At 36.3% G+C, this 13,194-nt stretch overlaps 1 protein-coding gene across 3 annotated transcripts in view; it reads left to right on the top strand.

Annotated features, from left to right (window-relative positions):
* LOC124283719 (DNA polymerase epsilon subunit 2-like) overlaps positions 1–12,988 on the top strand; it is a 71,644-nt gene extending 58,656 nt beyond the window's left edge. For 2 of the 3 annotated variants that reach the window (XM_046719741.1, XM_046719740.1), the window contains exon 15: positions 10,206–12,988. In XM_046719741.1, the coding sequence (XP_046575697.1) occupies positions 10,206–10,289 (84 nt within the window). In that variant the 3' untranslated portion in view covers positions 10,290–12,988. The remainder of the gene's footprint in view (positions 1–10,205) is intronic. The other variant, XR_006900387.1, reaches the window with a different exon arrangement.
* Positions 12,989–13,194: the final 206 nt, after the last annotated feature.

The following is a 13,194-nucleotide window of genomic DNA, read 5'->3' as shown; positions in this document are numbered from 1 at the left end:
CGATAGCAATTAATCAATGGTAGAAACGAAAAACTATTGATGCATCGATAGTATGTGTGACTATCGATAGTTTAATAATTGACTTCCGTTGATAAATGCACAGCACAAAATACAGAATGTATACCAGAATCCTTCACTTTGATTTAGAGTTATCTGTCCCTGTTACCTCTTAAACAAACTTGATCTGGGTTTCTAGTTTCTTGTCAGTTATTTAAAGAGACTGAAATTACTTCAGCTTGTTTTTATTTCATATAAACTGTACATTCATTTGGGAAATGACTTCAAATGAGACAATTCAAGAAACAAACGAACTATTGCAATAGAATGTTGCAATAGACTATCGCTATCGCAATAGGTTTTTCCCCCCAATAGTCACCCTATTTGCAACAAGGGCCACAGTCATGCTTGAAGTCACAACATGACCACAGTGTCATGCGTAACATTTGCACCCGACCACAGCGTCATGCATAACATTGCAACATCGTCACAAGACCACAGGATCTGTCTCAGCTCAGACAGCCATTAGGTAGCTTGACGCCCATCCCCTTGTGAAAAGGTCACAGGTGGCCCAGTGGTCTGAGGCGCCGAACGCACTGTGCAGAGTTGAATCCCGGCTCACTTGAATTATGTTTCAAGGTTTGCCAGCATCACTTCAGGTTTACCTTCCACATTCATCTGACATGACGAGATATAAATGGAATCCTATTAAAAGTGGTGCATTAAACCCAACTCACTCAATCACTCACTGTTGCAGAAGACAGATTGACCTGTGCACATAGGTCAGTCTATATTGAGAATCAAGAAGACTTTCAGACAATAGTTCTTCATCAAGGCAGGAACACAGGTGTCTGTCTTTCTCCATTTAATATCCATTAATTTCAAGTATGCCTTTTCATTTCATAGAAAACTGAAGCATTTTAAGGCTTTTAAATGGTGAATTAAATGTTAGATTTTAAAAATTGACTCTTTGCACGTATGTTACCAGAGTGGTGATATCAATTATATTAAACATTCAGTGAACAATTTTTTAAAGTTTTAATGATTCAAACAGCCATACATTTCTGACATGACTCAGAAGTAATGGTCTGTATGTGTAGAGGACAAAGTGCTATCAACCCCCGAGAACAGGATCTGAAGAACCTGATGCCAGTATCACATGAATACCATTCTAGTTGTGACCACAGTCCGAGCTCCATGGGAGCTTAATGGGATAGTCCTTGTTCGGTTCATGAACCTTGTAGCTATTTAGTCCATCATTAAGTGGATCAGGGAACATTACTGGACAATTTGGCTGTTCTGGTCTTTGTTGGGGCTAATGGAGGCTTATTTGGACTAAAATAATGGTCAGGTTGTGGGTTTTCACTGCCAGATGAGATTGATGAATAGGTCTCTGTTTTGTGGTCTGTCATTGATAATGCGTGTGTCTTCACATAGGTCAACTAGTGCATCCAAAGGTAAAATGATTTCAATATCATTGTATTATCATGGTTAGGGTATTGCAGAGGATTTTCATATTGCGATGCAAAAGCATATATTGCAATATATTGCAAGAAGTTTTCTTAAACAAAACAACTACTTATAATCGAGTTAATGCTTGATTTATAAAGCATAAACACAACAAAATCACTATGCTTGATTGAGCTTTAATAAAAACTTTTAATCATGACAAATAAATATGTAAAGAAAGTTTGGCACAAATGAAACAAGGAAAGGAACAATTTATAAAAATGGAATTATCCGAAGATTTCCGAGTGTTACGAAGTTTTCCGAATGCATGTCAAAATACTGGTTTTCGATCAGCGTATCGCAATACGTATCATTTTCGTGTCTGAACCGGTAAATACCGGTAAACCGGTTATATTGCGCAGCCCTAATAATGGTGTTACTAAACATGAGCACCCGGTTAGAATTGGTCTTAGAAACCTAGGTTTGTTGCAAGAGGCTGACTAACGGGATCAGGTGGTCAGACTTAGTTGACACATGTCATCGTATCCCAATTGTGTAGATTGGTGCTCATGCTGTTGATCACAGGATTGTCTGGTCATGACTCAATTATTCACAGACCGCTTTCGTATTGGAAGATTGCTGAGTGCAGCTCTAAACAACAAACAAATCATATTTTTATAGTTTAGGCATTTATTTCCTCGAATGACTGGAAAGTAATCATGCAGGTATTATGAGTTAAACATGAATATTTTATTTAGTACTCCTTAAATGGATTTGTGGCAAATGTTAAACATAAATAAAAAATTATTTTTAATAGGTTACAAGAAATATAAGGTATTTTGATAATCAATATTTCAAATAACCTTTTTTGTTATTATAATAGATTCTCATGTATGAATAATAAACATACATTTAAACTCATCCCACAGATTATATGTTGTTGATTGTCAGAATATCTGTCCTCTGTATAAAATGTGGTGGAGATATATTAATTCTTTGAATTTAGAAGCTTTAATGGAAACTGTCTGTTTTTGTTTTCTGCCTTTTGATGCATGTTTTGGAAATGACCTTTAGTTTCTGACACTGCTTGTAAATGTTTGTGACAGGTACCCACCATGTGTAATTCAGCGGGAGTAGTCACAGTTAGGATTGCCACCATCGAGCTGCTCATTTTCAGCTCTGTCATTTGTTTCTGGCCTCTCAATGCATGGCAGAAGCAATATGTATTTGTTTCATTAAAAATTACAATCAATAGTACAATTTCACATGCATGCTACTTTGTGTGGCTCTAATTGTATTGACTTTACTGTTATTTTCTGCATCCCAAGATACTCACTGTACAAATAATTTATGTCCAACCTCAATTTGTATGAGTAAAGAATGCTATAATTTGAATATATTCAAACCTTATATCCAGAGATAGGAGTCTTTTGATATTGTTGAAACTGTTCTGGGTCAGCTTGCACAAAGTACTAATATTAGTGTCCCAACTGTTGAGTCCCTGGTGAAGTAAGACAGCTTAGAGAAAGTGGACTCTTGTTCAAAGAGTGGGATATGTTGCACTAAGAATCTGTGTACAATGTTGTGTGGCGTGTGCCTAATTTGCTGAAATCGTGACTTCCTCCTGGTCTAGAAGATAGATGCGCTCATCGTCAGTTTACTCCAGCCTCTGTGTTAAGCTGGGGCAAGGTTTCTAAGCAGACTCGATAAACCAGAATGAGTACGCACTAATACAAGCAAGAATATCATTAGTACATTTCTAGAATAGCATCACTACAGAGTATTGGTGAAGCAAGAGAGTGCTCTTCATCCATATAAAGTTTGTGGAAAAAATTAACTCTTTAAACAACCGTATTTGATAGTTACTGAAATGATTGACCAAACTATCAGTGCTCAGCAACTGTCTATGACCAAACAGATATATTTATGGCAAGTTAAAACGTTGATGCTTATCCATAGATAGCTAGGCCTACTGAAAGCACCAAAAGTGCTGTTAAGCATTTACTTTTCTATTCCTTTTGATTCCAAATACACTTTGGAAGGGACAATAGTTTGCTTCATATTCATGAAACATTTCTAATTCCTGATTTGACAATAATCAAGGGTTTATTAGCGTGGCAAAACTACCCTACTCTTTCATCCAAGACTACACTATCACTCTCTTATGAAAAATGACAGTGTGTCAGTTGTTTTAAAAACTCATTTTATTAACACTGTCAATTTAAGTAGTTTATATATGATATTATTTTGAACATTTGACATGTCATCTTTAAATTTTTGAAAACACAATTATTTAATTTTGTGCTGACGCATTCGGTATTAAATTAAATTTAGAGCTATAATAATTCTGTTATCCTATCTCTAATTTCAAAACAGTACGTTTAACTCGTTAATCTAATTCCTCCAGCAGTAATCTGGGCGGTGGGGTAGCCTAATGGTTAAAGCATTTGCTCATCACGCCGAAGACCCGGGTTCGATTCCCTACATGGGTACAATGTGTGAAGCCCATTTCTGGTGTCCCCCGCTGTGATATTGCTAAAAGCGGCGTATAACCATACTCACTCACTCACTCCAGCAGTAGTCCCCTTTAGAAGAGAGATAGTCTGTCGTACAGACCCTGAAGCAAATATATCCAAGAAAGCCCACGCAAGTCTAGAAAATGTGGCAAGTCTAGATTTCCTCAGCTTCTGAAAATGAAGAAAGTCTCAGGGCTCCTTTTCATTATATTTTATTTTTTTTACTATGAACTTTTTTCAGTAAAATATGTTCATTTCAGAGACTAGTTGTTAGTCTAGAAGAGAGGGTGTCCATGTACTTACAAAAACCAAAACAACATGTCATATTTGGTGAATCAATCTGTGTTTTTGTCTCTTAATGCCTGAATAACTGTCTAATTTACTGATACTGGCTACAGGTTTCCATGGTGATAGAAACTGTTTTCATGTCCTGGTTGACATAATGCATTTTAATGTGTTTGCAGTATATTGTAAATCACATATTTTCATCCAACATATTGGTTTTGTTAGCTGAGTACACATGTACTGAAGGTAATTTGACCATCTTGATGGTGTATCCTGTTATCATATGGGGACATCATCGTTAGACAGGACGTAAACATGCTGTAAACTACCCACGTTGCCCGTGAGGTCAAAGATACCTTTTATGAGATCAATTGCACATAGTCCTGTTGATACTCTTATCCATCATCTCGTTGATATCTTAAAGAAAATAATATTCGGTTCTGGCCAAGGCAATGATTATTGTGTATTGTGGGCACCAAGAAACACCATGGGCTGATTGATATCGAGATTACCTGTTCAAGGATGCTCGTAATCTGATCATCATGTCCACAATTACTGCTTTTGTCCACAATTCTCCATCAGTGGCTCGTGTTGCAGTTCTAATTCAAGGCCAGGTTCTGATTAGAGCGATGGAGCCAATATATTGGACAGGTCAATGGGTGTTCTGACAGCAGAATGGTGGGAGCACTGGATCCAAGGATACCACAGACTTCCTGTAATAAAATTGTAGGAAGCAGTCTGTCATAGTCGATTTCTGTGAAGTTGAATCCCAGAAATTGGAATCCTACAGTCAGGGGTGGAAATAACTTTAAAATTGCTAGTGTACTCCGGTACAGTGGCACATGTAAAATCACTTGCCCTGATAATTTTTCCACTACACAGGCTGTTTTCTTGTTGATTTTTTAAATAAACAACATAATTAACGTTGGAAGGTTATTTCCACCCCTGTACAGTTCCGCAGACATATAAAGTTAAACTTCTACACTACACCAGTCCGAAATTGTAGACTAATTTGAACCAAGACATGAGAGTGAAATTAAATATTTTTGTTCAGGATGAACTTGTCGCATGCAGTGACACAGATAATGCTGTACCCATATTAATGAATATAAATTTGTAAGGAGAACAGGAACAACATCATCAACAACATCATCAACAACAACATCAACAACAATCATTAGGGCCATTTATCCCCAATTTCACCTTACTAATGTCAGATTTTGATTATGTAGATGTTGAAAATCCATACACAAATTCAACTCTCGTTTAAAAAAACTGTTTCCTTTTTCTTTATCTGCTGACTGCATTGTGTGAAATTTTCGCTGGTCCTGCGGTACTGGCTAGTAGAAATTCATCAGGACCACTAAATGATAAGTTTGCAGTGGTCCTGGTGGCCAGTGAATTTTGTATTGATAGTTTAGTAAATCTACGAATGTTATTTTGGACCAGTGAAGTACAGACAGGACCACTAATTATTGTCCACTCACTGGTCCTGTGGTCTAGTGGGAAATTTTGGATGGTCTCTTTCCCTGCTGACTTCAGGTTTGTTACCTTTGTTTTCAGTATTTTTAATCAGGGTGTCACTGAAATTTATATTAAGGACCCTAATCACTATCTTTAATCGTGTCCTATTTAAAGGTGATATTTTTTTATTATTTTATTTATTTATTTATTATATTTTTTTTTCTTCTCCTATAGTATTGTAGCGCCATGAGCGGGTATTATTAGTACCTGGATGTAGCGCTATATAAATACCCACAATATTATTATTATTCAGAGGCCCAGATAAGCTGCGTATACAGGTAAAATACGCATAGAATTACGCATTGAAAAATAATTGTTGTGTACCAATTACGCATTTAAAATGTTAGATACGCAGAAAGTTTACAACAAATGCGTACGGAATATATTTATAAAAATCGCTTGCGTAATGAAAAAGACATCGATTGCTATCAAGTTGTACTGTTAGTATAGGGCAAGTGTTGTACTGTCAGTATAGGATGAGTGATTTTTTATGAAATCATTTCCATTATTTAAGTTGGTTTTGATTAGGTATGACATAAGGCAGAACATACCTGCTTAGTAAACTTACTCAATGACATATTCTTAGTTGAGTAAAATGACTGAAATACGCACATACTTGAAAGCAGCGGGTAACGGAAAATGAAATACCCACTTAACATTCAAAATACCCACTCCAAAAAATACAGTGGGTACAGTACCCACATGAGCTAAATCTTATCTGGAGCTCTGATTATTATTATATTTCCCTTTTCAGCCCTTATCTTGCTTGACAGTACAAACATTCACGCCTAGATCATCCTTCAGCAGCCACACCCGTATCCGACCCCCTACTCCCCTTCCTAACACACACACACACACACACACTCTCATGCACACTCCCATTATCAATTGGAATACACACACTTTATGAACAGAATATTCCCAAGCCATATGAAGCTTTTTCTCCAATCTAGCCTTTTACTCTCCTTCTGTTGCGTTGTTCTCAATAGATTTTTTCTGATAATCAGGAGAAAAACTGCCTTGTCAGCAGATAAAGACTGAGGGTTTATGGAACCAAGACGTTGGTCTGTCTGACAGCTGATGAGCCCCAAATTCGCCTGGCTTGTGTGACTGAAAACATGTATCCATCTCGCAGTTCAGGAACCATGTCAGATTGTTCCAGAATTTCCATTTTCTTGGAATCTGTCATCCAATGTACCATTTTTATTGCTGCTTTTCAAATGGAGACGTTTTTAGGACTATACTTCCTACACTGCAAGGATGACATCCATTATTATAATTTAAAAATCTTAATTTATTTTATTTATTTATTTTTTGAAAGTAATGTCATACATCCTGCTTTAGGGAGTGATTAAACAGTATAAAACCATTAAGTAGATTCCAGAGTCACTGTTAATATCTTCTTTGGTAAATGTGCTCTCCATCATTGTCTGAGGGGATTGTCTTGTGAGCTTAGAAGTATTTCTTATGTGGAAATGCTCTGTAATGGACCTGACATTTATGTTAAGACTTCCTGCTTGACATCGGTTTAACCCCATATTTAATAACTTGAAATCTTCACATGCAATTTATATATTCTTCAAATCAATTTGCAAATGAAATAAATCCCTTTGAATCTGTTTCTCAGAGATCAAGGACATTCTAAAACCCAAGTTACTTGTTTTCTATTTATCAATTCCATGATTACTGGCAATAGGGATGACACTAATAACTCTTGGAAGAGATATTTTTTCTAATTAGAGTTGATGATTGTAATTTATTTGTTCTGTATTGATGAAACTGAAAACGTTAGCCAAAGGAGCAATTTAAGGATAGAGGATCAGTGGTGATTATATTTATTTATTTATTTATTTATTTATTTATTTATTTATTTATTTATTTATTTATTTATTTATTTATTTATTTATTCACCAATTATTTATTTATTTATTTATATTTATGGTCGTTTGGAGTGAAATGTGTGGCTCAGATGAGTTTACAACATACAGTACAATGTTAGGATTGTTGGTTTATTTCTTTTTAAACTTGAATAGCACTTTAACTTAAGTTGGAGTTCAAAATAATGAAGATCATGAGATGGTCACTAAGCCACGTCAAGGACTGACCGACAGATGGACAAGGTGTTGAACGGATTTCTGGTGACACATGTCATCGTATCCCAATCGCATAGATCAATGCTCATGATGTTGATCACTGGATTGTCTGGTCCTGACTCGACTTGTAATAATAATGATAATAAATTGGACATTTATACAGCGCATCATATCCAGAGATATCCCTGCTCAAGTGTGCTTAGCCATATGCTCTGGAGAAAAGGACAGTTTTCTGCCGAGTTCCTTGATTTGTCTGTAATATTATTGTAGGTAATGCTTCTTATTAAACCCACACAAAGTGAATTAACAAAATGTCTAACTTAGACCTGGGATAGGTTAAGTGGTAAGATTACATTGTGGGATTAAACCTGCTTTCAGGTCCTCTGATATTACCTTTACAAGACCATGTTTCAACCAAAACTGATTGGTCATAACACACCTAAACCTTAATCATTTGATGCCGTCATTATACATGCCACCCAGTAGTCTAAGAACCGTTGAGCAGAATTGTGTCCCTTTGTTGCCAGGATCCTCACAGTTGCTTCATTCTGACCCAAGATTTATTAGCATCATACCAGTGGTTTTCATCAACCTATTTCGAACATTCGGCATTATTTAGTCATCTGAACCTAGTAGACATTGTAAACCTATTTACCAGGATGTGACAGAAATACTATCAAGAACAGCTTCAAACCAACATCATTAAACATGACCGCCCTATTGCTGAGTGAGGCTTTAAACAACTAAAATATATATATAAAAAATCATTAATCCTGAAATTACAGTTTTGAATTCTTCATCAATCAACAGTTAAAGATCAAATCAATAAAATTATATGTATTGGTACTGTATAATGTTGCCAATGGCTTATTCTATAATTATCCCAGCACAAGATTTTATCTGGAGACACAGATTGCCGTGGTAGGTAATCCCATGATGTTGGTGCCATTTATTATCTTCTGTGGTGCGAACAGTGATTGATTTATCGCGGTATTGTGATGCTTGGATTTCCTTGCCATCAACTGCACATTTTTCTGCAACACCGATGAGTATCATTAAGAATGGCTGACAGCGCTGCAGTCGTACAAGGGAGAACGCAGTAAATGTATAAATAATCAATGGTTTCACGTGTGCTGTATGTTAATTAGCTAGGTCAGGAGATACAGTTTCCATGTATCCTTGACTGACTTGCTTCAGTGGTTAAGATACTGTAGCTGGCAAGGTTATGTCCATGGTATAGTCACATGGCGATCATGTGACGAGGTGATTGATCGCTCCAGCAGCGGTGTGCTTAGTGGATGGAATGAGGCCAGGGACACTCCATCATCTCATCTGGGACTGTTTTGCACGGGACTAATTTGACAAACTCTGTTTGTTTTTTATATTTGCTTGATTCTTTAATATTGATTTATTTGTGAATTTTGGAATAAAGCCTTTGAAATATTCATGTATCCATGACAACACATTGCACATATTTTCGCAGTTTTGTGTGGCTGGTACATGCAAACGTGAAATGTTGATTTATGTTGTTGGAGTGCTGCTGTGTGTTATTGAGAATGTGACAGATATTTTTCTTCAGTTTTAATGGTGTTTGATCTGCCCATGTGATCTAGTTAAAGAAAGGATATTTTCAGATTTTAGTTTTATCTAAACGGTTTTACATAATGTGTAAGGAACAAATGTATTAAGGATTACTTTAAGTACTACTTCATGGTATAGCCCATGATGCAGGACATGGTAGGACACATGATGCAGGACGTGATGGGACACACTATGTAGGACACATTATGTAGGACACATTATGTAAGACATGGTAGTACGTGCAGGATGGGGTAGGACACATGATGGGACACGATGCAGGAGATAGTAGGACACATGATGCAGGCTGTGGTAGGACACATGATGCAGGACGTAGTAGGACACATGATGCAGGACATGGTAGAACACATGATGCAGGATGTAGTAGGACACATGATGTAGGACGTGGTAGGACACATGATGCAGGATGTGGTGGTAATATGTAATATGTAAATGGAGGGTATAATATTCACAGGATATCAGGTTTTACCATCCACTGCCTTGTCCCCGTGATGAATGATAATGGCTGATATTGCCAGACATATTTTTAATGACAATTGTATTTTGTTTTGTTCTGTTACGTGTGTTGCATTTGTGTTGGAAACATTAATCCCATCATCATCGCATAAGACTGTTCCTTCAAGGTCACATTCAGCGGACACATGTAGTTCAGTATTGCGTTTCAGTTTGATATTTTCTGACCTACACATTATCAATCAAAGTCATTCATGTCGTAACATTTTTTCCCTTTTTGTTTTTCCAGGGTTCATTTCCAAGAACAGACTTTGCTTTCAAAGTGTACTTTCCGGCCAGCAAGGAGATTCAAGACAGCAAGATACAGGACTAGCAGCACACATCGAGATGGCAAGGTTCAAGATAAGGGACACGTAATTAGAGTTGCACCAAGGTCAATATTCACATCTACAACCAGGTTCTCACAGTAGTAATGAATATTCCTTCAACTTTGGAAAATTACAAAATGGTCAAAATAGTGTTAATTTTGAATAATCAAACCATTTGGAAAATCTTGCCACATGTTCAGGGATTTATTTAGGACTAATTGCCTTTGGCTGTCAAAATTTGGAAAATATTGTGATCAAGAACTGGAATGTTTTTAAGATTCCAATTTTCAAAAATTCTGAGAAATGCAGAAATTTTTAAATTCATATTGGGAATGTTTCCTGTCATTTGCTGTAGAGTAGGTTTCTATACATCCCTAATATGGTCATGAAATGTCCATTAAAATGTCAATGAAATTGTCCATAGATTTTTTTGGTCATATAATGAAAATTACACCTTGAGCAGTGTAAATTTGACCCGGTATTTAACCCAGTAACAACCCGGGGTGGTACAGTAGGCTCCAGAGCAATGTGTTGGAGTCTCACAACACTGGTCTACGAGTGTGTAAAGGGTTGCAATGTGTTTAAGGTGGAATTGACATTGCAAAATGTGCAGTTTGAACTCTGCCCATTATCAGTCAAGGTGGTAGTGTTTTTTAAAACTTAAGTGTATAGAGGCTCAAGTGAGGATTTTGTCAGTGCTTGTCAATTTGTGTGATGAAAACTGTCTTTAGTTAAACCCACAAGAAAGTGGTTATTGTTGACCTTGACCTTTGGTGCCCAAGGTGACCTGTCATCTCGATGTTGATTTTGTCCTGCTTTTGTAATATAATTGTATATTCCTAGAGGACCCTAAACATTTCCCTTATTTATTATCATGGCTTCATTATGTTTAAGTATCTGCCAAAACACAGAGAACAAAATTCAAAACCTACCATGTTTACAATCAAGTGTTACATGTATAAACTTTAAGTGTACAGAATTATATTTATGGAATAGCTCTCTTACCCATGTTACTAAGTATTTAAACAAATAGTTTTAAGTGCTTTGGTGAGAGCAGAGGATTGTACAAACATTCTCCTTTGTTATTTACAATTGTCCTTTGGGATGGTTGAGTATGTTGTAGATGGTGTTTTCAGTATTTCCTAGTATTTAGTTAAGAATGACAAGATCAGATTTGTCACAGCCTACATGCTGAACACTGTCTACGCATCGGATAAAAAAAACATAGGAAAAAATATGAAAAAAGCAACAAAATTCTGCATACTTTTGAAGTCAAGGCTTCACCAAGGTTATGGCTTGAAATTTAAGCTGTTATTTCACATAATGGATTTTTACAGCAAAAATGACTCCCATTTGACATACCTTAACTACTTTTTTGTTGTTAATTTCTCTGTAATCGTGGTGTCCTTCGAGTTGGATTTCATCAAAATGTAAACTGTTTAGTGATTTTTAGAGCAATAGTTATCACAAAGCATAAAATAATGTATCAGTTGATGAAACATGAATTTCTCAAAACATTAGAACACCACCACAAGAATACTTGGTGTTTTTACTGTCAGATTTGAAGTCTATTGTCATGACACGTGTGAATCTTTCTGTATCATTGTAAGAGAGAAATTGGCAATCTCTGAATTGGTTTATTAGGAATATTGGATGTATTCAACGATGCCATTTGGGTTATTCTGATCATGTAATTCCCAATAATAAAAACACTGACATGCAGATTTTCTGCAGGATAATTTTGTACAATACAATCTGTGCCTTGACAGCGAGAGAAGTCGGACTTGACATTACTCCTAGTCTGTATTTGTATCTGGTGAATGTCAAACCAGATATTTTTGTCTTTTTCTGCAACATTTGATTTTCTAATGATAATCTGTACAAAGACACTACTTTTCAACTTAGATTAACAGTTTCCATTCACCAGTAAGTTAAAAATATATGGAGGAGGGGTGATTCAGATTATAGGAGATAAAACATCACATTTTCAGCTTCCAGTGCAGTCCAGTTTCATCTGGAATGAACCAGTTTCTACCCATATTGACTGCTACTTGTCATCTATTCACATGCATGGGCTAAACCGCTGGTTGTGTTCAGGCATGGGTGTGGGCTAGCTTTTTCCACTGCCTTCAATCTTGCACTTTTCATTGTTTTGAATAGTTGTCCATTTTTCCAGTTTCCTGAAAGAAGTATAACTGGCATGAATAACTTCAACTGTTAATGACTTTATCAACTTGTTGCCATATGTTAACATCTGACACCTTGCTAGCTTGTCCTGAATTAATGAGTATACATGTTTGTTAGGCATTCGAAGCATTTCATATCAACTGAATCATTTTGGGTACATATGGTTTCTTTATAACATGGAATTTTTTAATGGACTGTGGTTTTTTGGTAAGAAGGAATTATAGGTAGCAAATCAGCACTGCTTGCAACAGTGGCATCCAATCTGCCTCGAATCGGCTTGTGCTTGTGTGCATAATTTTCTGTAGTATATTGTGAGAGGCAAAGACGTTTGCAACAAATGCACATTTCTCCATTGCTGAGCACTAAGCTCATCTTGAGACTTCGTTTTGTACAGGGTTGTATGCAGGTCTATTTTTAGTCATGGGGAAATTATTTATTTTATTTCTGTATATTACTGAATTGATTACTTGTCTCTATTTTTTATGTTTTTCAATGTCTAAATAAATAAAACAACAAATATCATTGTTTTCCTTATTTATTGTTTAATCGACCTGTGGTTAGCCGAGTTGATGCAGTGTTTGCCTGGCAGTCAGAAGGTTCAATTTCAATTCCACATTTAGTCAATCATGTGTGGAGTTCTGGGTTAGAACCGATCCCCAGCAGCCTGTGATGGTTGTATGAGGTGGTTAAGTGGATCGGGTGGTCAGATTTGGTGACTACGTT

Source organism: Haliotis rubra, unplaced genomic scaffold (genome assembly GCF_003918875.1).
Source record: "Haliotis rubra isolate DU_JTF1 unplaced genomic scaffold, ASM391887v1 Scf32, whole genome shotgun sequence".
NCBI classification, from domain to species: Eukaryota; Metazoa; Mollusca; class Gastropoda; order Lepetellida; family Haliotidae; genus Haliotis; species Haliotis rubra.
This window is presented reverse-complemented; position numbering and strand designations above follow the sequence as displayed.